At 46.1% G+C, this 26,307-nt stretch overlaps 1 protein-coding gene across 1 annotated transcript in view; it reads left to right on the forward strand.

Annotated features, from left to right (window-relative positions):
* Positions 1 to 26,307, forward strand: part of vipr1b (vasoactive intestinal peptide receptor 1b) — a 233,418-nt gene that overhangs the window by 126,924 nt on the left and 80,187 nt on the right. The window contains exon 5 of the mRNA XM_065019183.1: positions 18,460 to 18,592. Coding sequence (XP_064875255.1) covers positions 18,460 to 18,592 — 133 coding nt within the window. The remainder of the gene's footprint in view (positions 1 to 18,459; positions 18,593 to 26,307) is intronic.

The raw sequence follows: 26,307 nt of genomic DNA on the forward strand, positions 1-26,307 counted from the left end.
TTTAATCAGGTCAACAGTCGCAAGGCCAGGTAGCTGGATGATGTTCTAGGGCATGTTCTCAGCCCATGCGTTGAACAGCTGGTAGGCATATTCACGGTCATTTTCAACCTCTCCTTGGTCCAGTCTTTAATCCCCACATGTTTTATGATGACCACCATCAATCCTGTCCCCAAGAACTCCAGTGCTTCACCATGACTCCTGCCCTGTATCACTCACATCTGTAATCATGAAGTGCTTTGAGAGGATGGTTAGGGAACACATTAACGCCATCATTCCAGACACCCTGGACCCACTCCAATTTGCATACGACAGATCCATAGACGACCATTATCAAATGCACCCCACACTGCCCTCTCCTACCTAAACAATAGTGTGGTAAACCGTGGGGTGTTGGGTTGAGCAGAGATTAAAACAGAGACAGGGAGGTTTTAGTCAGCAAACACAACTTTACTAAGACAGAAAATCACGTAGGTTTGGCTCGGTCCTTCTTCTCAGCTTTGGCTCTGTATCGGTCTCTCCCTTCTCTCTCGCGGTGTGCCATCGTGCTCCTTTTATGTGGCCTCCACGGCTGGTTGGCACTTTCCCCTAGTTTCCTCCACTTGGAGCTAACTGTGTCGGGGTGCCCAGCTCGTGTACTCAAAGCAGAGGGAGCCAACGTCGCCTCACATACCTCCCCTCTATTACCACCCCCTGGGGTAGACCTCCTGGGATATCACAAAGAGGAACACCTATCTGAGAATGCTGTTCATTGACTCCAACTCAGCGTTCAACACCATTGTCCCCTCCAGCTCATCACTTAGCTAAGGACCCTGGGACTAAACACCTCCCTCTGCAACTGGATCCTGGACCTCCATGTGGTGCCAGGACAGCAATCTCTCCCTCAACAGGAACAGGAAATGGATGGCCGAGCACGCCCCCATCCACATCAATTGGGCTGCAGTGTAGAGGGTCGAGAGCTTCAAGTTCGTTGGTGTCCAAATCACTAATGGTCCATTCACAGAAGCACAGTCGTGAAGAAGGCATGACATCGTCTCTTTCCCCTGGGGAGGATGAAAAGATTTGACATGGACTCTCAAACCCTGAAAGTTATACAGCTACACTGTTGAGAGCATCTTGACTGGCTATATCTATATCTATATATCTATATCTATATATCTATATATATCTATATCTATATATCTATATATATCTCTATCTCTATCTCTATATCTATATCTATATATATCTATATATATCTATATCTATATATATATCTATATCTATATCTATCTATATCTATCTATATATATATCTATATATATATCTATATCTATATCTATATCTATATATCTATATCTATATCTATATCTATATCTATATATCGCTGCTTGGTATGGCAACAGCACCGCCCTTGATAGCATGCCACTACAGAGAGTGGTGCGGACAGCTCAGTACATACATTCATATTGACTCTACACAAACCCACTCACATACATTCATATTGACTCTACACAAACCCACTCACATACATTCATATTGACTCTACACAAACCCACTCACATACATTCATATTGACTCTACACAAACCCACTCACATACATTCATATTGACTCTACACAAACCCACTCACATACATTCATATTGACTCTACACAAACCCACTCACATACATTCATATTGACTCTACACAAACCCACTCACATACATTCATCATAGAAACTGCACTGCTGCTACTCTGTCTATCATATATCCTGATGTCTAATCACCTTCACCTTTACATATCTACGTCCATCACTCCAGTATCCCTGCACATTGTAAATATGTTGAGGACTAAAATCAGGGATGAGAACTGCAGGGAGGAGACCACTGTGCAGAGACAGGGTGTGTAGTGTGTAGGACCCTGTGAGTGTGCATAGAGACAGGGTGTGTAGTGTGTAGGACCCTGTGAGTGTGCATAGAGACAGGGTGTGTAGTGTGTAGGGCCCTGTGAGTGTGCAATGAGACAGGGTGTGTAGGGCCCTGTGAGTGTGCATAGAGACAGGGTGTGTAGTGTGTAGGGCCCTGTGAGTGTGCATAGAGACAGGGTGTGTAGTGTGTAGGGCCCTGTGAGTGTGCAATGAGACAGGGTGTGTAGTGTGTAGGGCCCTGTGAGTGTGCATAGAGACAGGGTGTGTAGTGTGTAGGACCCTGTGAGTGTGCATAGAGACAGGGTGTGTAGTGTGTAGGGCCCTGTGAGTGTGCATAGAGACAGGGTGTGTAGTGTGTAGGGCCCTGTGAGTGTGCATAGAGACAGGGTGTGTAGTGTGTAGGGCCCTGTGAGTGTGCATAGAGACAGGGTGTGTAGTGTGTAGGGCCCTGTGAGTGTGCATAGAGACAGGGTGTGTAGTGTGTAGGGCCCTGTGAATGTACATAGAGACAGGGTGTGTAGTGTGTAGGGCCCTGTGAGTGTGCATAGAGACAGGGTGTGTAGTGTGTAGGGCCCTGTGAGTGTGCATAGAGACAGGATGTGTAGTGTGTAGGGCCCTGTGAGTGTGCAGAGACAGGATGTGTAGTGTGTAGGGCCCTGTGAGTGTGCATAGAGACAGGGTGTGTAGTGTGTAGGGAACGGTGAGTGTGCATAGAGACAGGGTGTGTAGTGTGTAGGGCCCTGTGAGTGTGCATAGAGACAGGGTGTGTAGTGTGTAGGGAACGGTGAGTGTGCATAGAGACAGGGTGTGTAGTGTGTAGGGCCCTGTGAGTGTGCATAGAGACAGGATGTGTTGTGTGTAGGGCCCTGTGAGTGTGCAGAGACAGGATGTGTAGTGTGTAGGGCCCTGTGAGTGTGCATAGAGACAGGGTGTGTAGTGTCTAGGGCCCTGTGAGTGTGCATAGAGACAGGGTGTGTAGTGTCTAGGGCCCTGTGAGTGTGCATAGAGACAGGGTGTGTAGTGTGTAGGGAACGGTGAGTGTGCATAGAGACAGGGTGTGTAGTGTGTAGGGCCCTGTGAGTGTGCATAGAGACAGGGTGTGTAGTGTGTAGGTTCCTGTGAGGGTGCATAGAGACAGGGTGTGTAGTGTGTAGGGCCCTGTGAGTGTTCATAGAGACAGGGTGTGTAGTGTGTAGGGCCCTGTGAGTGTTCATAGAGACAGGGTGTGTAGTGTGTAGGGCCCTGTGAGTGTGCAATGAGACAGGGTGTGTAGTGTGTATGGCCCTGTGAGTGTGCAATGAGACAGGGTGTGTAGTGTGTAGTGCCCTGTGAGTGTACATAGAGACAGGGTGTGTAGTGTGTAGGGCCCTGTGAGTGTGCATAGAGACAGGGTGTGTTGTGTGTAGGGCCCTGTGAGTGTGCAGAGACAGGATGTGTAGTGTGTAGGGCCCTGTGAGTGTGCATAGAGACAGGGTGTGTAGTGTCTAGGGCCCTGTGAGTGTGCATAGAGACAGGGTGTGTAGTGTCTAGGGCCCTGTGAGTGTGCATAGAGACAGGGTGTGTAGTGTGTAGGAACGGTGAGTGTGCATAGAGACAGGGTGTGTAGTGTGTAGGGCCCTGTGAGTGTGCATAGAGACAGGGTGTGTAGTGTGTAGGTTCCTGTGAGGGTGCATAGAGACAGGGTGTGTAGTGTGTAGGGCCCTGTGAGTGTTCATAGAGACAGGGTGTGTAGTGTGTAGGGCCCTGTGAGTGTTCATAGAGACAGGGTGTGTAGTGTGTAGGGCCCTGTGAGTGTGCAATGAGACAGGGTGTGTAGTGTGTATGGCCCTGTGAGTGTGCAATGAGACAGGGTGTGTAGTGTGTAGTGCCCTGTGAGTGTACATAGAGACAGGGTGTGTAGTGTGTAGGGCCCTGTGAGTGTGCATAGAGACAGGGTGTGTAGTGTGTAGGGAACGGTGAGTGTGCATAGAGACAGGGTGTGTAGTGTGTAGGGCCCTGTGAGTGTGCATAGAGACAGGGTGTGTAGTGTGTAGGTTCCTGTGAGGGTGCATAGAGACAGGGTGTGTAGTGTGTAGGGCCCTGTGAGTGTGCATAGAGACAGGGTGTGTTGTGTGTAGGGCCCTGTGAGTGTGCAGAGACAGGATGTGTAGTGTGTAGGGCCCTGTGAGTGTGCATAGAGACAGGGTGTGTAGTGTCTAGGGCCCTGTGAGTGTGCATAGAGACAGGGTGTGTAGTGTCTAGGGCCCTGTGAGTGTGCATAGAGACAGGGTGTGTAGTGTCTAGGGCCCTGTGAGTGTGCATAGAGACAGGGTGTGTAGTGTGTAGGGCCCTGTGAGTGTGCAGAGACAGGATGTGTAGTGTGTAGGGCCCTGTGAGTGTGCATAGAGACAGGGTGTGTAGTGTGTAGGGAACGGTGAGTGTGCATAGAGACAGGGTGTGTAGTGTGTAGGGCCCTGTGAGTGTGCATAGAGACAGGGTGTGTAGTGTGTAGGTTCCTGTGAGTGTGCATAGAGACAGAGTGTGTAGGGCCCTGTGAGTGTTCATAGAGACAGGGTGTGTAGTGTGTAGGGCCCTGTGAGTGTGCATAGAGACAGGGTGTGTAGTGTGTAGGGCCCTGTGAGTGTGCATAGAGACAGGATGTGTAGTGTGTAGGGCCCTGTGAGTGTGCAGAGACAGGATGTGTAGTGTGTAGGACCCTGTGAGTGTACATAGAGACAGGGTGTGTAGTGTGTAGGGCCCTGTGAGTGTGCATAGAGACAGGGTGTGTAGTGTGTAGGGCCCTGTGAGTGTGCATAGAGACAGGATGTGTTGTGTGTAGGGCCCTGTGAGTGTGCAGAGACAGGATGTGTAGTGTGTAGGGCCCTGTGAGTGTGCATAGAGACAGGGTGTGTAGTGTGTAGGGAACGGTGAGTGTGCATAGAGACAGGGTGTGTAGTGTGTAGGGCCCTGTGAGTGTGCATAGAGACAGGGTGTGTAGTGTGTAGGTTCCTGTGAGTGTGCATAGAGACAGGGTGTGTAGTGTCTAGGGCCCTGTGAGTGTGCATAGAGACAGGGTGTGTAGTGTGTAGGGCCCTGTGAGTGTGCATAGAGACAGGATGTGTAGTGTGTAGGACCCTGTGAGTGTACATAGAGACAGGGTGTGTAGTGTGTAGGGCCCTGTGAGTGTGCAGAGACAGGATGTGTAGTGTGTAGGACCCTGTGAGTGTACATAGAGACAGGGTGTGTAGTGTGTAGGGCCCTGTGAGTGTGCATAGAGACAGGATGTGTTGTGTGTAGGGCCCTGTGAGTGTGCAGAGACAGGATGTGTAGTGTGTAGGGCCCTGTGAGTGTGCATAGAGACAGGGTGTGTAGTGTCTAGGGCCCTGTGAGTGTGCATAGAGACAGGGTGTGTAGTGTCTAGGGCCCTGTGAGTGTGCATAGAGACAGGGTGTGTAGTGTGTAGGGAACGGTGAGTGTGCATAGAGACAGGGTGTGTAGTGTGTAGGGCCCTGTGAGTGTGCATAGAGACAGGGTGTGTAGTGTGTAGGTTCCTGTGAGGGTGCATAGAGACAGGGTGTGTAGTGTGTAGGGCCCTGTGAGTGTTCATAGAGACAGGGTGTGTAGTGTGTAGGGCCCTGTGAGTGTTCATAGAGACAGGGTGTGTAGTGTGTAGGGCCCTGTGAGTGTGCAATGAGACAGGGTGTGTAGTGTGTATGGCCCTGTGAGTGTGCAATGAGACAGGGTGTGTAGTGTGTAGTGCCCTGTGAGTGTACATAGAGACAGGGTGTGTAGTGTGTAGGGCCCTGTGAGTGTGCATAGAGACAGGGTGTGTTGTGTGTAGGGCCCTGTGAGTGTGCAGAGACAGGATGTGTAGTGTGTAGGGCCCTGTGAGTGTGCATAGAGACAGGGTGTGTAGTGTCTAGGGCCCTGTGAGTGTGCATAGAGACAGGGTGTGTAGTGTCTAGGGCCCTGTGAGTGTGCATAGAGACAGGGTGTGTAGTGTGTAGGGAACGGTGAGTGTGCATAGAGACAGGGTGTGTAGTGTGTAGGGCCCTGTGAGTGTGCATAGAGACAGGGTGTGTAGTGTGTAGGTTCCTGTGAGGTGCATAGAGACAGGGTGTGTAGTGTGTAGGGCCCTGTGAGTGTTCATAGAGACAGGGTGTGTAGTGTGTAGGGCCCTGTGAGTGTTCATAGAGACAGGGTGTGTAGTGTGTAGGGCCCTGTGAGTGTGCAATGAGACAGGGTGTGTAGTGTGTATGGCCCTGTGAGTGTGCAATGAGACAGGGTGTGGGTGTGTAGTGCCCTGTGAGTGTACATAGAGACAGGGTGTGTAGTGTGTAGGGCCCTGTGAGTGTGCATAGAGACAGGGTGTGTAGTGTGTAGGGAACGGTGAGTGTGCATAGAGACAGGGTGTGTAGTGTGTAGGGCCCTGTGAGTGTGCATAGAGACAGGGTGTGTAGTGTGTAGGTTCCTGTGAGGGTGCATAGAGACAGGGTGTGTAGTGTGTAGGGCCCTGTGAGTGTGCATAGAGACAGGGTGTGTTGTGTGTAGGGCCCTGTGAGTGTGCAGAGACAGGATGTGTAGTGTGTAGGGCCCTGTGAGTGTGCATAGAGACAGGGTGTGTAGTGTCTAGGGCCCTGTGAGTGTGCATAGAGACAGGGTGTGTAGTGTCTAGGGCCCTGTGAGTGTGCATAGAGACAGGGTGTGTAGTGTCTAGGGCCCTGTGAGTGTGCATAGAGACAGGGTGTGTAGTGTGTAGGGCCCTGTGAGTGTGCAGAGACAGGATGTGTAGTGTGTAGGGCCCTGTGAGTGTGCATAGAGACAGGGTGTGTAGTGTGTAGGGAACGGTGAGTGTGCATAGAGACAGGGTGTGTAGTGTGTAGGGCCCTGTGAGTGTGCATAGAGACAGGGTGTGTAGTGTGTAGGTTCCTGTGAGTGTGCATAGAGACAGGGTGTGTAGTGTGTAGGGCCCTGTGAGTGTTCATAGAGACAGGGTGTGTAGTGTGTAGGGCCCTGTGAGTGTGCATAGAGACAGGGTGTGTAGTGTGTAGGGCCCTGTGAGTGTGCATAGAGACAGGATGTGTAGTGTGTAGGGCCCTGTGAGTGTGCAGAGACAGGATGTGTAGTGTGTAGGACCCTGTGAGTGTACATAGAGACAGGGTGTGTAGTGTGTAGGGCCCTGTGAGTGTGCATAGAGACAGGGTGTGTAGTGTGTAGGGCCCTGTGAGTGTGCATAGAGACAGGATGTGTTGTGTGTAGGGCCCTGTGAGTGTGCAGAGACAGGATGTGTAGTGTGTAGGGCCCTGTGAGTGTGCATAGAGACAGGGTGTGTAGTGTCTAGGGCCCTGTGAGTGTGCATAGAGACAGGGTGTGTAGTGTCTAGGGCCCTGTGAGTGTGCATAGAGACAGGGTGTGTAGTGTGTAGGGAACGGTGAGTGTGCATAGAGACAGGGTGTGTAGTGTGTAGGGCCCTGTGAGTGTGCATAGAGACAGGGTGTGTAGTGTGTAGGTTCCTGTGAGGGTGCATAGAGACAGGGTGTGTAGTGTGTAGGGCCCTGTGAGTGTTCATAGAGACAGGGTGTGTAGTGTGTAGGGCCCTGTGAGTGTTCATAGAGACAGGGTGTGTAGTGTGTAGGGCCCTGTGAGTGTGCAATGAGACAGGGTGTGTAGTGTGTATGGCCCTGTGAGTGTGCAATGAGACAGGGTGTGGAGTGTGTAGTGCCCTGTGAGTGTACATAGAGACAGGGTGTGTAGTGTGTAGGGCCCTGTGAGTGTGCATAGAGACAGGGTGTGTAGTGTGTAGGGAACGGTGAGTGTGCATAGAGACAGGGTGTGTAGTGTGTAGGGCCCTGTGAGTGTGCATAGAGACAGGGTGTGTAGTGTGTAGGTTCCTGTGAGGGTGCATAGAGACAGGGTGTGTAGTGTGTAGGGCCCTGTGAGTGTGCATAGAGACAGGGTGTGTTGTGTGTAGGGCCCTGTGAGTGTGCAGAGACAGGATGTGTAGTGTGTAGGGCCCTGTGAGTGTGCATAGAGACAGGGTGTGTAGTGTCTAGGGCCCTGTGAGTGTGCATAGAGACAGGGTGTGTAGTGTCTAGGGCCCTGTGAGTGTGCATAGAGACAGGGTGTGTAGTGTCTAGGGCCCTGTGAGTGTGCATAGAGACAGGGTGTGTAGTGTGTAGGGCCCTGTGAGTGTGCAGAGACAGGATGTGTAGTGTGTAGGGCCCTGTGAGTGTGCATAGAGACAGGGTGTGTAGTGTGTAGGGAACGGTGAGTGTGCATAGAGACAGGGTGTGTAGTGTGTAGGGCCCTGTGAGTGTGCATAGAGACAGGGTGTGTAGTGTGTAGGTTCCTGTGAGTGTGCATAGAGACAGGGTGTGTAGTGTGTAGGGCCCTGTGAGTGTTCATAGAGACAGGGTGTGTAGTGTGTAGGGCCCTGTGAGTGTGCATAGAGACAGGGTGTGTAGTGTGTAGGGCCCTGTGAGTGTGCATAGAGACAGGATGTGTAGTGTGTAGGGCCCTGTGAGTGTGCAGAGACAGGATGTGTAGTGTGTAGGACCCTGTGAGTGTACATAGAGACAGGGTGTGTAGTGTGTAGGGCCCTGTGAGTGTGCATAGAGACAGGGTGTGTAGTGTGTAGGGCCCTGTGAGTGTGCATAGAGACAGGATGTGTTGTGTGTAGGGCCCTGTGAGTGTGCAGAGACAGGATGTGTAGTGTGTAGGGCCCTGTGAGTGTGCATAGAGACAGGGTGTGTAGTGTGTAGGGAACGGTGAGTGTGCATAGAGACAGGGTGTGTAGTGTGTAGGGCCCTGTGAGTGTGCATAGAGACAGGGTGTGTAGTGTGTAGGTTCCTGTGAGTGTGCATAGAGACAGGGTGTGTAGTGTCTAGGGCCCTGTGAGTGTGCATAGAGACAGGGTGTGTAGTGTGTAGGGCCCTGTGAGTGTGCATAGAGACAGGATGTGTAGTGTGTAGGACCCTGTGAGTGTACATAGAGACAGGGTGTGTAGTGTGTAGGGCCCTGTGAGTGTGCAGAGACAGGATGTGTAGTGTGTAGGACCCTGTGAGTGTACATAGAGACAGGGTGTGTAGTGTGTAGGGCCCTGTGAGTGTGCATAGAGACAGGGTGTGTAGTGTGTAGCGCCCTGTGAGTGTGCAGAGACAGGATGTGTAGTGTGTAGGGCCCTGTGAGTGTGCATAGAGACAGGGTGTGTAGTGTGTAGGGAACGGTGAGTGTGCATAGAGACAGGGTGTGTAGTGTGTAGGGCCCTGTGAGTGTGCATAGAGACAGGGTGTGTAGTTTGTAGGGAACGGTGAGTGTGCATAGAGACAGGGTGTGTAGTGTGTAGGGCCCTGTGAGTGTGCATAGAGACAGGGTGTGTAGTGTGTAGGTTCCTGTGAGTGTGCATAGAGACAGGGTGTGTAGTGTGTAGGGCCCTGTGAGTGTTCATAGAGACAGGGTGTGTAGTGTGTAGGGCCCTGTGAGTGTGCATAGAGACAGGGTGTGTAGTGTGTAGGGCCCTGTGAGTGTGCATAGAGACAGGATGTGTAGTGTGTAGGACCCTGTGAGTGTACATAGAGACAGGGTGTGTAGTGTGTAGGGCCCTGTGAGTGTGCATAGAGACAGGGTGTGTTGTGTGTTGGGCCCTGTGAGTGTGCAGAGACAGGATGTGTAGTGTGTAGGGCCCTGTGAGTGTGCATAGAGACAGGGTGTGTAGTGTCTAGGGCCCTGTGAGTGTGCATAGAGACAGGGTGTGTAGTGTCTAGGGCCCTGTGAGTGTGCATAGAGACAGGGTGTGTAGTGTGTAGGGAACGGTGAGTGTGCATAGAGACAGGGTGTGTAGTGTGTAGGGCCCTGTGAGTGTGCATAGAGACAGGGTGTGTAGTGTGTAGGTTCCTGTGAGGGTGCATAGAGACAGGGTGTGTAGTGTGTAGGGCCCTGTGAGTGTTCATAGAGACAGGGTGTGTAATGTGTAGGGCCCTGTGAGTGTTCATAGAGACAGGGTGTGTAGTGTGTAGGGCCCTGTGAGTGTGCAATGAGACAGGGTGTGTAGTGTGTATGACCCTGTGAGTGTGCAATGAGACAGGGTGTGTAGTGTGTAGTGCCCTGTGAGTGTACATAGAGACAGGGTGTGTAGTGTGTAGGGCCCTGTGAGTGTGCATAGAGACAGGGTGTGTAGTGTGTAGGGAACGGTGAGTGTGCATAGAGACAGGGTGTGTAGTGTGTAGGGCCCTGTGAGTGTGCATAGAGACAGGGTGTGTAGTGTGTAGGTTCCTGTGAGGGTGCATAGAGACAGGGTGTGTAGTGTGTAGGGCCCTGTGAGTGTGCATAGAGACAGGGTGTGTAGTGTGTAGGGCCCTGTGAGTGTGCATAGAGACAGGGTGTGTAGTGTCTAGGGCCCTGTGAGTGTGCATAGAGACAGGGTGTGTAGTGTGTAGGGCCCTGTGAGTGTGCAGAGACAGGATGTGTAGTGTGTAGGGCCCTGTGAGTGTGCATAGAGACAGGGTGTGTAGTGTGTAGGGAACGGGGAGTGTGCATAGAGACAGGGTGTGTAGTGTGTAGGGCCCTTTGAGTGTGCATAGAGACAGGGTGTGTAGTGTGTAGGTTCCTGTGAGTGTGCATAGAGACAGGGTGTGTAGTGTGTAGGGCCCTGTGAGTGTTCATAGAGACAGGGTGTGTAGTGTGTAGGGCCCTGTGAGTGTGCATAGAGACAGGGTGTGTAGTGTGTAGGGCCCTGTGAGTGTGCATAGAGACAGGATGTGTAGTGTGTAGGGCCCTGTGAGTGTGCAGAGACAGGATGTGTAGTGTGTAGGACCCTGTGAGTGTACATAGAGACAGGGTGTGTAGTGTGTAGGGCCCTGTGAGTGTGCATAGAGACAGGGTGTGTAGTGTGTAGGGCCCTGTGAGTGTGCATAGAGACAGGATGTGTTGTGTGTAGGGCCCTGTGAGTGTGCAGAGACAGGATGTGTAGTGTGTAGGGCCCTGTGAGTGTGCATAGAGACAGGGTGTGTAGTGTGTAGGGAACGGTGAGTGTGCATAGAGACAGGGTGTGTAGTGTCTAGGGCCCTGTGAGTGTGCATAGAGACAGGGTGTGTAGTGTGTAGGGCCCTGTGAGTGTGCATAGAGACAGGATGTGTAGTGTGTAGGACCCTGTGAGTGTACATAGAGACAGGGTGTGTAGTGTGTAGGGCCCTGTGAGTGTGCAGAGACAGGATGTGTAGTGTGTAGGACCCTGTGAGTGTACATAGAGACAGGGTGTGTAGTGTGTAGGGCCCTGTGAGTGTGCATAGAGACAGGGTGTGTAGTGTGTAGCGCCCTGTGAGTGTGCAGAGACAGGATGTGTAGTGTGTAGGGCCCTGTGAGTGTGCATAGAGACAGGGTGTGTAGTGTGTAGGGAACGGTGAGTGTGCATAGAGACAGGGTGTGTAGTGTGTAGGGCCCTGTGAGTGTGCATAGAGACAGGGTGTGTAGTTTGTAGGGAACGGTGAGTGTGCATAGAGACAGGGTGTGTAGTGTGTAGGGCCCTGTGAGTGTGCATAGAGACAGGGTGTGTAGTGTGTAGGTTCCTGTGAGTGTGCATAGAGACAGGGTGTGTAGTGTGTAGGGCCCTGTGAGTGTTCATAGAGACAGGGTGTGTAGTGTGTAGGTTCCTGTGAGGGTGCATAGAGACAGGGTGTGTAGTGTGTAGGGCCCTGTGAGTGTTCATAGAGACAGGGTGTGTAGTGTGTAGGGCCCTGTGAGTGTGCAATGAGACAGGGTGTGTAGTGTGTATGGCCCTGTGAGTGTGCAATGAGACAGGGTGTGTAGTGTGTAGTGCCCTGTGAGTGTACATAGAGACAGGGTGTGTAGTGTGTAGGGCCCTGTGAGTGTGCATAGAGACAGGGTGTGTAGTGTGTAGGGAACGGTGAGTGTGCATAGAGACAGGGTGTGTAGTGTGTAGGGCCCTGTGAGTGTGAATAGAGACAGGGTGTGTAGTGTGTAGGTTCCTGTGAGGGTGCATAGAGACAGGGTGTGTAGTGTGTAGGGCCCTGTGAGTGTGCATAGAGACAGGGTGTGTTGTGTGTAGGGCCCTGTGAGTGTGCAGAGACAGGATGTGTAGTGTGTAGGGCCCTGTGAGTGTGCATAGAGACAGGGTGTGTAGTGTCTAGGGCCCTGTGAGTGTGCATAGAGACAGGGTGTGTAGTGTCTAGGGCCCTTTGAGTGTGCATAGAGACAGGGTGTGTAGTGTCTAGGGCCCTGTGAGTGTGCATAGAGACAGGGTGTGTAGTGTGTAGGGCCCTGTGAGTGTGCAGAGACAGGATGTGTAGTGTGTAGGGCCCTGTGAGTGTGCATAGAGACAGGGTGTGTAGTGTGTAGGGAACGGTGAGTGTGCATAGAGACAGGGTGTGTAGTGTGTAGGGCCCTGTGAGTGTGCATAGAGACAGGGTGTGTAGTGTGTAGGTTCCTGTGAGTGTGCATAGAGACAGGGTGTGTAGTGTGTAGGGCCCTGTGAGTGTTCATAGAGACAGGGTGTGTAGTGTGTAGGGCCCTGTGAGTGTGCAGAGACAGGATGTGTAGTGTGTATGGCCCTGTGAGTGTACATAGAGACAGGGTCTGTAGTGTGTAGGGCCCTGTGAGTATGCAGAGACAGGATGTGTAGTGTGTATGGCCCTGTGAGTGTACATAGAGACAGGGTGTGTAGTGTGTAGGGCCCTATGAGTGTGTTGGAGTGTCAGTGTGTTACTTAGTGCAAAAGACAATTGCATTGTTTTTCTTCATTGGTTAAGTTTTTAGTAATTCCTCTCTTGGTTTTTGAGATATTTTCATCTTTATAGGGAGTATAAAATAACATGGCTATATACAGGGAGTATAAAATAACATGGCTATATACAGGAAGTAGAAAATAACATGGCTATATACAGGAAGTAGAAAATAACATGGCTATATACAGGGAGTATAAAATAACATGGCTATATACAGGGAGTATAAAATAACATGGCTATATACAGGAAGTAGAAAATAACATGGCTATATACAGGGAGTATAAAATAACATGGCTATATACAGGAAGTAGAAAATAACATGGCTATATACAGGGAGTATAAAATAACATGGCTATATACAGGAAGTAGAAAATAACATGGCTATATACAGGAAGTATAAAATAACATGGCTATATACAGGGAGTATAAAATAACATGGCTATATACAGGGAGTATAAAATAACATGGCTATATACAGGGAGTATAAAATAACATGGCTATATACAGGAAGTAGAAAATAACATGGCTATATACAGGAAGTAGAAAATAACATGGCTATATACAGGAAGTAGAAAATAACATGGCTATATACAGGGAGTAGAAAATGCATGGCTATATACAGGAAGTAGAAAATAACATGGCTATATACAGGAAGTAGAAAATAACATGGCTATATACAGGAAGTAGAAAATAACATGCCTACATACAGGAAGTAGAAAATAACATGGCTATATACAGGAAGTAGAAAATAGCATGGATTTATACCGGGAGTATAAAATAGCATGGCTATATACAGGGAGTAGAAAATAACATGGCTATATACAGGAAGTAGAAAATAACATGGCTATATACAGGAAGTAGAAAATAACATGGCTATATACAGGAAGTATAAAATAACATGGCTATATACAGGGAGTAGAAAATGCATGGCTATATACAGGAAGTAGAAAATAACATGGCTATATACAGGAAGTAGAATATAACATGGCTATATACAGGAAGTAGAAAATGCATGGCTATATACAGGAAGTAGAAAATAACATGGCTATATACAGGAAGTAGAAAATAACATGGCTATATACAGGGAGTAGAAAATGCATGGCTATATACAGGAAGTAGAAAATAACATGGCTATATACAGGAAGTATAAAATAACATGGCTATATACAGGGAGTAGAAAATGCATGGCTATATACAGGAAGTAGAAAATAACATGGCTATATACAGGAAGTAGAATATAACATGGCTATATACAGGAAGTAGAAAATGCATGGCTAAGTCGCTCTGGATAAGAGCGTCTGCTAAATGACTTAAATGTAAATGTATATACAGGAAGTAGAAAATAACATGGCTATATACAGGAAGTAGAAAATAACATGGCTATATACAGGAAGTAGAATATAACATGGCTATATACAGGAAGTAGAAAATAACATGGCTATATACAGGAAGTAGAAAATAACATGGCTATATACAGGAAGTAGAAAATAACATGGCTATATACAGGCAGTAGAAAATAACATGGCTTTAAACAGGGAGTAGAAAATAACAAAGTGACTAGACAACAGTAACAGCAGTATACTGTAGGTAGGGGTAAAGGATAGATAATAGACAGTAACAGCAGTATACTGTAGGTAGGGGTAAAGGATAGATAATAGACAGTAACAGCAGTATACTGTAGGTAGGGGTAAAGGATAGATAATAGACAGTAACAGCAGTATACTGTAGGTATGGGTAAAGGATAGATAGACAGTAACAGCAGTATACTGTAGGTAGGGGTAAAGGATAGATAATAGACAGTAACAGCAGTATACTGTAGGTAGGGGTAAAGGATAGATAATAGACAGTAACAGCAGTATACTGTAGGTAGGGTTAAAGGATAGATAATAGACAGTAACAGCAGTATACTGTAGGTAGGGGTAAAGGATAGATAATAGACAGTAACAGCAGTATACTGTAGGTAGGGGTAAAGGATAGATAATAGACAGTAACAGCAGTATACTGTAGGTAGGGGTAAAGGATAGATAATAGACAGTAACAGCAGTATACTGTAGGTAGGGGTAAAGGATAGATAATAGACAGTAACAGCAGTATACTGTAGGTAGAGGTAAAGGATAGATAATAGACAGTAACAGCAGTATACTGTAGGTAGGGTTAAAGGATAGATAATAGACAGAAACAGCAGTATACTGTAGGTAGGGGTAAAGGATAGATAATAGACAGTAACAGCAGTATACTGTAGGGGTAAAGGATAGATAATAGACAGTAACAGCAGTATACTGTAGGTAGGGGTAAAGGATAGATAATAGACAGTAACAGCAGTATACTGTAGGTAGGGGTAAAGGATAGATAATAGACAGTAACAGCAGTATACTGTAGGTAGGGGTAAAGGATAGATAATAGACAGTAACAGCAGTATACTGTAGGTAGGGGTAAAGGATAGATGATAGACAGTAACAGCAGTATACTGTAGGTAGGGGTAAAGGATAGATAATAGACAGTAACAGCAGTATACTGTAGGTAGGGGTAAAGGATAGATAATAGACAGTAACAGCAGTATACTGTAGGTAGGGGTAAAGGATAGATAGACAGTAACAGCAGTATACTGTAGGTAGGGGTAAAGGATAGATAATAGACAGTAACAGCAGTATACTGTAGGTATGGGTAAAGGATAGATAGACAGTAACAGCAGTATACTGTAGGTAGGGGTACAGGATAGATAATAGACAGTAACAGCAGTATACTGTAGGTAGGGGTAAAGGATAGATAATAGACAGTAACAGCAGTATACTGTAGGTAGGGGTAAAGGATAGATAATAGACAGTAACAGCAGTATACTGTAGGTAGGGGTAAAGGATAGATAATAGACAGTAACAGCAGTATACTGTAGGTAGAGGTAAAGGATAGATAATAGACAGTAACAGCAGTATACTGTAGGTAGGGTTAAAGGATAGATAATAGACAGAAACAGCAGTATACTGTAGGTAGGGGTAAAGGATAGATAATAGACAGTAACAGCAGTATACTGTAGGTAGGGGTAAAGGATAGATAATAGACAGTAACAGCAGTATACTGTAGGTAGGGGTAAAGGATAGATAATAGACAGTAACAGCAGTATACTGTAGGTAGGGTTAAAGGATAGATAATAGACAGAAACAGCAGTATACTGTAGGTAGGGAGTAAAGGATAGATAATAGACAGTAACAGCAGTATACTGTAGGTAGGGAGTAAAGGATAGATAATAGACAGTAACAGCAGTATACTGTAGGTAGGGGTAAAGGATAGATAATAGACAGTAACAGCAGTATACTGTAGGTAGGGGTAAAGGATAGATAATAGACAGTAACAGCAGTATACTGTAGGTAGGGAGTAAAGGATAGATAATAGACAGTAACAGCAGTATACTGTAGGTAGGGGTAAAGGATAGATAATAGACAGTAACAGCAGTATACTGTAGGTAGGGGTAAAGGATAGATAGACAGTAACAGCAGTATACTGTAGGTAGGGGTAAAGGATAGATAATAGACAGTAACAGCAGTATACTGTAGGGGTAAAGGATAGATAATAGACAGTAACAGCAGTATACTGTAGGTAGGGGTAAAGGATAGATAATAGACAGTAACAGCAGTATACTGTAGGTAGGGGTAAAGGATAGATAATAGACAGTAACAGCAGTATACTGTAGGTAGGGGTAAAGGATAGATAATAGACAGTGTGTGTGTGTGTGTGTGTGTGTGTGTGTGTGTGTGTGTGTGTGTGTGTGTGTGTGTGTGTGTGTGTGTGTGTGTGTGTGTGTAGTCCAGTGTGTGTATATAGAGTCAGAGATTTCGTAAAGAAGGGTCAATGCAGGACGTCCAGTAGTGATTTATTTCGTAGTTTTGTTTAGCTTCTGGCTTGGGGTTAGAAGCTGTTTAGTGTCCTGTTAGTTCCTGACCTGGTGCACTGGTAATGCTTGCTGTGCGAAAGCAGAGAGAAGCGTCTATGGCTTGGATGACGTTGACAATTTTTGGGGGACTTTCTCTGACACCGCCTGGCATAAAGGTCCTGGATTGCAGGGAGCTCGGCCCCTGTGATGTACTGGACGGTACACACTACCCTCTGTAGTACCAAGCAGTTGCCATACCAAGCGGTGATGCTGCCACTCAAGATTCTCTCAATGGTGCAGCTCTAGAACTTTTTGAGGATCTGGGGGTCCATGCCAAATTTATTCAGCCTCCTGAGGGGGAAGAGGCGTTGTCTTGCCCTCTTCACGACTGTGTTGTTGTTTGTGGACCATGATTAATCTTTAGTGGACACCGAGGAACTTGAAGCTCTCGACCCGCTCCACTGCAGGCCCGTCGAATCGTGCTCGGCCCTCCATTTCCTGTAGTCCACGATCAGCTCCTTTGTCTTGCTGATACCTGGCACCAAACTGCCAGTTCTCTGACCTCCTCCCTATAGGCTGTCTCATTGTTGTCAGTGATCAGGCCTACCACCGTCATGTTGTCGGCAAACTTAATGATGGTCTAAGAGTCGTACTTGGCCACGCAGTCGTGTGTGAACAGGGAGTACAGGAGCGGGCTAAGCACGCATCCCTGAGGGGCCCCCGTGTTTAGGGTCAGCCGGGTGGATGTGTTGTTGCCTACCCTTACCACCTGGGGACGGCTCGTCAGGAAGTCCAGGATCAAGTTGCAAAGGGAGGTGTTCAGTCCCAGGGTCCTTAGCTTAGTGATGAGCTTTGAGGGCACTATGGTGTTGAACGCTGAGCTGTAGTCAATGAACAGCATTCTCACATAGGTGCTCCTCTTGTCTAGGTAGGGGAGGGCAGTGTGGAGTGCATTTGAGATTGCTTCATCTGTTTATTTGTTGGTATGGTATGCAAATTGGAGTGGGTCTAGGGTTTCTGGGATAATGGTGTTGATGTGACCCATGACCAGCCTTTCAAAACACTTCATGGCTACAGCTGTTAGCCAGCTGCACACCACCCTGCATCCCGCTGCTGACTTGCCTCTGAAACTAAGCATTGTGGGTCCTGGTCGGTCCCTGGATGGGAGACCAGATGCTGCTGGAAGTGGTGTTGGAGGGCCAGTAGGAGGCACTATTTCTTCGGGTCAAAAAAAAAAGATTGGGGATGTTACTCTGTGTGTCGCCTTTCAGATGGGACGTTAAACGGGTGTCATGACTCGCTGTGGTCACTAAAGATCACATGGAATAGGGGTGTTAACCCTGGTGTCCTGGATAAATTCCCAAGCTGGCCCTCATACCATGGCCACCTAATCATCCCAGGCTTCCAATTGGCTGATTCAGGGTGTTAGAGGAAAGGAACACCAAGGTACATCCCAAATGCCTCCCTATATAGTGCACTACTTTTGACCAGGGCCCTATTCCCAATATAGTGCAATACTTTAGACAAGGGCCCTATTCCCTATGTAGTGCACTACTTTTGACCAGGACCTATAGAGAATAGGGTGCCATTTGGGATGCAACCTCATTCATCACTACTAAGCATCACTCTGCTTTGGGTCATCTATGCTTCAGTCATTACACACCACAGACCTTCAGACTGTGAGATAGTAAGGCTTCTGTTGAAGCTGTTGGCTGAAAGCTCATTTATAAATCCACATGCTTCAGTATCTCACTGTGTTTCGATAAGCTCTTTAGAAATCCTTTCCACCATTGTCATGGTGGTTATTGAGGATTGAGAAAAGGCTTTGTTCTCCCTCCGTATCCCTCCACAGTGTCAGAGAACCAAAAGGTTTCATTAGTATTTCATTCATTCATCAATTAGTGGTCATTCTTTCTCCATTTCTCAATTCCATAGACAGTGGAAGTTCTTTGGTCACACTGGATGTAACATGTCGTGTGTGTCTCCCCTAGGAAACTCCACTGCACTAGGAACTACATCCACATGCACCTGTTTGTGTCATTCATCTTGAAGGCCATCGCTGTGTTTACGAAGGATGTGGTTCTGTACCAGGTCGGAGAGGTTGACAACTGCTCCCCAGGATCCGTAAGTACACACATATGTGTGTGTGAGTGTGTGTGGGTGTGTGTAAGTATATGTGTGTGTGAGTGTGTGTGGGTGTGTGTAAGTATATGTGTGTGTAAGTATATGTGTGTGTAAGTATATGTGTGTGTAAGTATATGTGTGTGTGAGTATATGTGTGTGTCTGTGAGTGTGTGTGTGTTAATTGTACCAACCTCAGGAGACAGTGTTTAAATAGAGAAAAACCTCCAACATTATAATCCATCTTGTTGAACATGTCTGTATCTCAAATCAAATCAAACTTTATTTTTCACATGCGCCGAAGTGTGAAATGCTTACTTACAAGCCCTTAACCAACAGTGTAGACCTTACTGTGAAATGCTTACCTACAAGCCCTTAACCAACAGTGTAGACCTTACTGTGAAATGCTTACTTACAAGCCCTTAACCAACAGTGTAGACCTTACTGTGAAATGCTTACCTACAAGCCCTTAACCAACAGTGTAGACCTTACTGTGAAATGCTTACTTACAAGCCCTTAACCAACAGTGTAGACCTTACTGTGAAATGCTTACCTACAAGCCCTTAACCAACAGTGTAGACCTTACTGTGAAATGCTTACTTACAAGCCCTTAACCAACAGTGTAGACCTTACTGTGAAATGCTTACTTACAAGCCCTTAACCAACAGTGTAGACCTTACTGTGAAATGCTTACTTACAAGCCCTTAACCAACAGTGTAGACCTTACTGTGAAATGCTTACTTACAAGCCCTTAACCAACAGTGTAGACCTTACTGTGAAATGCTTACCTACAAGCCCTTAACCAACAGTGTAGACCTTACTGTGAAATGCTTACCTACAAGCCCTTAACCAACAGTGTAGACCTTACTGTGAAATGCTTACCTACAAGCCCTTAACCAACAGTGTAGACCTTACTGTGAAATGCTTACCTACAAGCCCTTAACCAACAGTGCGGTTCAAGAAAGAGTTTAAAAAATATTGACCAAATAAACGAAAGTAAAAAATAATAAAAAGTAACCCAATAAAATAACAATACATAGGCTATATACAGGGTATTACGGTACAGAGTCAATGTGGAGGCTATATACAGGGTATTACGGTACAGAGTCAATGTGGAGGCTATATACAGGGGGTACCAGTACTGATTCAACGTGGAGGCTATATACAGGGTATTACGGTACAGAGTCAATGTGGAGGCTATATACAGGGGGTACCGGTACTGATTCAACGTGGAGGCTATATACAGGAGGTACCGGTACAGAGTCAATGTGGAGGCTATATACAGGGGGTACCGGTACTGATTCAACGTGGAGGCTATATACAGGAGGTACCGGTACAGAGTCAATGTGGAGGCTATATACAGGGGGTACCGGTACAGAGTCAATGTGGAGGCTATATACAGGGTATTACGGTACAGAGTCAATGTGGAGGCTATATACAGGGGGTACCGGTACAGAGTCAATGTGGAGGCTATATACAGGGTATTACGGTACAGAGTCAATGTGGAGGCTATATACAGGGTATTACGGTACAGAGTCAACGTGGAGGCTATATACAGGGGGTACCGGTACAGAGTCAATGTGGAGGCTATATACAGGGGTTACCGGTACAGAGTCAATGTGGAGGCTATATACAGGGGGTACCGGTACAGAGTCAATGTGGAGGCTATATACAGGGGGTACCGGTACAGAGTCAATGTGGAATCTATATACAGGGTGTTACGGTACAGAGTCAATGTGGAGGCTATATACAGGGGTTACCGGTACAGAGTCAATGTGGATGCTATATACAGGGGTTACCGGTACAGAGTCAATGTGGAGGCTATATACAGGGGTTACCAGTACTGAGTCAATGTGGAGGCTATATACAGGGGGTACCAGTACTGAGTAAATGTGGAGGCTATATACAGGGTATTACGGTACAGAGTCAATGTGGAGACTATATACAGGGTATTATGGTACAGAGTCAATGTGGAGACTATATACAGGGTATTATGGTACAGAGTCAATGTGGAGGCTATATACAGGGTATTACGGTACAGAGTCAATGTGGAGGCTATATACAGGGTATTACGGTACAGAGTCAATGTGGAGGCTATATACAGGGTATTACGGTACAGAGTCAATGTGGAGGCTATATACAGAGTATTACGGTACAGAGTCAATGTGGAGACTATATACAGGGAATTATGGTACAGAGTCAATGTGGAGGCTATATACAGGGGGTACCGGTACAGAGTCAATGTGGAGGCTATATACAGGGGGTACCTGTACCGATTCAATGTGGAGGCTATATACAGGGTATTACGGTACAGAGTCAATGTGGAGACTATATACAGGGTATTACGGTACAGAGTCAATGTGGAGGCTATATACAGGGTATTACGGTACAGAGTCAATGTGGAGGCTATATACAGGGTATTCCGGTACAGAGTCAATGTGGAGGCTATATACAGGGTATTACGGTACCGATTCAATGTGGAGGCTAAATACAGGGTGTTATGGTACAGAGTCCATGAGGAGGCTATATACAGGGTATTACGGTACAGAGTCAATGTGGAGGCTAAATACAGGGTATTACGGTACAGAGTCAATGTGGAGGCTAAATACAGGGTATTACGGTACAGAGTCAATGTGGAGGCTATATACAGGGTATTACGGTACAGAGTCAATGTGGAGGCTATATACAGGGGGTACCTGTACTGAGTCAATGTGGAGGCTATATACAGGGGTTACCTGTACTGAGTCAATGTGGAGGCTATATACAGGGGTTACCTGTACTGAGTCAATGTGGAGGCTATATACAGGGGGTACTGTACCGATTCAATGTGCGGGGTTCAGGTTAGTAATGAGGCTCTATACAGGGGGTACCTGTACCGATTCAATGTGCGGGGTTCAGGTTAGTAATGAGACTATATACAGGGGTTACCTGTACCGATTCAATGTGCGGGGTTCAGGTTAGTAATGAGACTATATACAGGGGGTACCTGTACTGAGTCAATGTACGGGGTTCAGGTTAGTAATGAGACTATATACAGGGGTTACCTGTACCGATTCAATGTGCAGGGTTCAGGTTAGTAATGAGACTATATACAGGGGTTACCTGTACCGATTCAATGTGCGGGGTTCAGGTTAGTAATGAGACTATATACAGGGGTTACCTGTACCGATTCAATGTGCGGGGTTCAGGTTAGTAATGAGACTATATACAGGGGGTACCTGTACTGAGTCAATGTACGGGGTTCAGGTTAGTAATGAGACTATATACAGGGGTTACCTGTACCGATTCAATGTGCAGGGTTCAGGTTAGTAATGAGACTATATACAGGGGTTACCTGTACCGATTCAATGTGCAGGGTTCAGGTTAGTAATGAGACTATATACAGGGGTTACCTGTACCGATTCAATGTGCGGGGTTCAGGTTAGTAATGAGACTATATACAGGGGTTACCTGTACCGATTCAATGTGCAGGGTTCAGGTTAGTAATGAGACTATATACAGGGGTTACCTGTACCGATTCAATGTGCGGGGTTCAGGTTAGTAATGAGGCTATATACAGGGGTTACCTGTACCGATTCAATGTGCAGGGGTTCAGGTTAGTAATGAGACTATATACAGGGGTTACCTGTACCGATTCAATGTGCAGGGTTCAGGTTAGTAATGAGACTATATACAGGGGGTACCTGTACCGATTCAATGTGGAGGGTTCAGGTTAGTAATGAGACTATATACAGGGGGTACCAGTACTGAGTCAATGTGCTGGGTTCAGGTTAGTAATGAGACTATATACAGGGGTTACCTGTACCGATTCAATGTGCGGGGTTCAGGTTAGTAATGAGACTATATACAGGGGGTACCAGTACTGAGTCAATGTGCTGGGTTCAGGTTAGTAATGAGACTATATACAGGGGTTACCTGTACCGATTCAATGTGTGGGGTTCAGGTTAGTAATGAGACTATATACAGGGGTTACCTGTACCGATTCAATGTGCGGGGTTCAGGTTAGTAATGAGACTATATACAGGGGTTACCTGTACCGATTCAATGTGCGGGGTTCAGGTTAGTAATGAGACTATATACAGGGGTTACCTGTACCGATTCAATGTGCAGGGGTTCAGGTTAGTAATGAGACTATATACAGGGGTTACCTGTACCGATTCAATGTGCGGGGTTCAGGTTAGTAATGAGACTATATACAGGGGTTACCTGTACCGATTCAATGTGCGGGGTTCAGGTTAGTAATGAGACTATATACAGGGGTTACCTGTACCGATTCAATGTGCGGGGTTCAGGTTAGTAATGAGACTATATACAGGGGTTACCTGTACCGATTCAATGTGCGGGGTTCAGGTTAGTAATGAGGCTATATACAGGGGGTACCAGTACCGATTCAATGTGCAGGGTTCAGGTTAGTCGAGGTCATTTGTACATGGAGGTAGTGGCTATGCATAGTTAATAAACAGAGAGTAGCAGCAGTGTACATGGAGGTAGGGGTGAAGTGGCTATGCATAGTTAATAAACAGAGAGTAGCAGCAGTGTACATGGAGGTAGGGGTGAAGTGGCTATGCATAGTTAATAAACAGAGAGTAGCAGCAGTGTACATGGAGGTAGGGGTGAAGTGGCTATGCATAGTTAATAAACAGAGAGTAGCAGCAGTGTACATGGAGGTAGGGGTGAAGTGGCTATAATAGTCCAGTGGTCAGTTGTTCAGCAGTCTGATGGTTTGGGGGTAAAAGCTGTTGAGGAGCCTTTTGGACCTAGACTTGGTGCTCCGGTACCGCTTGCCGTGCGGTAGCAGAGAAAACAGTCTATGACATGGCTGACTGGACGCTCTATCAATTTTTTGGGGCTTTCCTCTGACACTGCAGAGTATATAGGTCCTGGATGGCAGGAAGCTTGGACCCAGTGATGTACTCACTACCCTCTGCAGCGCCTTACAGTCAGATGCCGAGCAGTTGCCATACCAGGCGGTGATGCAACTGGTCAGGATGCTCTCGGTGGTGCAGCTGTAGAGCTTTTTGAGCATCAGAATCTTTATATCTATGTGTGTTGTCAGGTGGACTGATACTGTATATCTCTGTGTTAATATGTGGACTGATACTGTATATCTCTGTGTTAATATGTGGACTGATACTGTATATCTCTGTGTTAATATGTGGACTGATACTGTATATCTCTGTCAGGTGGACTGATATTTATATCTCTGTGTTAATATGTGGACTGATACTGTATATCTCTGTGTTAATATGTGGACTGATACTGTATATCTCTGTGTTAATATGTGGACTGATACTGTATATCTCTGTGTTAATATGTGGACTGATACTGTATATCTCTGTCAGGTGGACTGATACTGTATATCTCTATGTTAATATGTGGACTGATACTGTATATATCTGTGTTAATATGTGGACTGATACTTTATATCTCTGTCAGGTGGACTGATACTGTATATCTCTGTGTTAATATGTGGACTGATACTGTATATCTCTGTGTTAATATGTGGACTGATACTGTATATCTCTGTCAGGTGGACTGATACTGTATATCTCTGTGTTAATATGTGGACTGATACTGTATATCTCTGTGTTAATATGTGGACTGATACTGAATATCTCTGTGTTAATATGTGGACTGATACTGTATATCTCTGTGTTAATATGTGGACTGATACTGTATATCTCTGTGTTAATATGTGGACTGATACTGTATATCTCTGTCAGGTGGACTGATACTGTATATCTCTGTGTTAATATGTGGACTGATACTGTATATCTCTGTGTTAATATGTGGACTGATACTGTATATCTCTGTCAGGTGGACTGGTACTGTATATATCTGTGTTAATATGTGGACTGATACTGTATATCTCTGTGTTAATATGTGGACTGATACTGTATATCTCTGTGTTAATATGTGGACTGATACTGTATATCTCTGTCAGGTGGACTGATACTGTATATCTCTGTGTTAATATGTGGACTGATACTGTATATCTCTGTGTTAATATGTGGACTGATACTGTATATCTCTGTGTTAATATGTGGACTGATACTGTATATCTCTGTGTTAATATGTGGACTGATACTGTATATCTCTGTGTTAATATGTGGACTGATACTGTATATCTCTGTGTTAATATGTGGACTGATACTGTATATCTCTGTGTTAATATGTGGACTGATACTGTATATCTCTGTGTTAATATGTGGACTGATACTTTATATATCTGTGTTAATATGTGGACTGATACTGTATATCTCTGTGTTAATATGTGGACTGATACTGTATATCTCTGTGTTAATATGTGGACTGATACTGTATATCTCTGTCAGGGGGACTGCTACTGTATATCTCTGTGTTAATATGTGGACTGATACTGTATATCTCTGTGTTAATATGTGGACTGATACTGTATATCTCTGTGTTAATATGTGGACTGATACTGTATATCTCTGTGTTAATATGTGGACTGATACTGTATATCTCTGTGTTAATATGTGGACTGATACTGTATATCTCTGTCAGGGGGACTGATACTGTATATCTCTGTGTTAATATGTGGACTGATACTGTATATCTCTGTGTTAATATGTGGACTGATACTGTATATCTCTGTGTTAATATGTGGACTGATACTGTATATCTCTGTGTTAATATGTGGACTGATACTGTATATCTCTGTGTTAATATGTGGACTGATACTGTATATCTCTGTGTTAATATGTGGACTGATACTGTATATCTCTGTCAGGGGGACTGCTACTGTTTATCTCTGTGTTAATATGTGGACTGATACTGTATATCTCTATGTTAATATGTGGACTGATACTGTATATCTCTGTGTTAATATGTGGACTGATACTGTATATCTCTGTGTTAATATGTGGACTGATACTGTATATCTCTGTCAGGTGGACTGATACTGTATATCTCTGTGTTAATATGTGGACTGATACTGTATATCTCTGTGTAAATATGTGGACTGATATCTGTGTTATATCTCTCTCTGTCAGGTGGACTGATACTGTATATCTCTGTGTTAATATGTGGACTGATACTGTATATCTCTGTGTTAATATGTGGACTGATACTGTATATCTCTGTGTTAATATGTGGACTGATACTGTATATCTCTGTGTTAATATGTGGACTGATACTTTATATCTCTGTGTTAATATGTGGACTGATACTGTATATCTCTGTGTTAATATGTGGACTGATACTGTATATCTCTGTGTTAATATGTGGACTGATACTGTATATCTCTGTCAATATGGACTGCTACTGTATATCTCTGTGTTAATATGTGGACTGATACTGTATATCTGTATATCTCTGTGTTAATATGTGGACTGATACTGTATATCTCTGTGTTAATATGTGGACTGATACTGTATATCTCTGTGTTAATATGTGGACTGATACTGTATATCTCTGTGTTAATATGTGGACTGATACTGTATATCTCTGTCAGGGGACTGATACTGTATATCTCTGTGTTAATATGTGGACTGATACTGTATATCTCTGTGTTAATATGTGGACTGATACTGTATATCTCTGTGTTAATATGTGGACTGATACTGTATATCTCTGTGTTAATATGTGGACTGATACTGTATATCTCTGTGTTAATATGTGGACTGATACTGTATATCTCTGTGTTAATATGTGGACTGATACTGTATATCTCTGTCAGGGGGACTGCTACTGTT

The sequence above is a fragment of the Oncorhynchus nerka genome, linkage group LG6 (genome assembly GCF_034236695.1).
Source record: "Oncorhynchus nerka isolate Pitt River linkage group LG6, Oner_Uvic_2.0, whole genome shotgun sequence".
Taxonomy (NCBI): Eukaryota; Metazoa; Chordata; class Actinopteri; order Salmoniformes; family Salmonidae; genus Oncorhynchus; species Oncorhynchus nerka.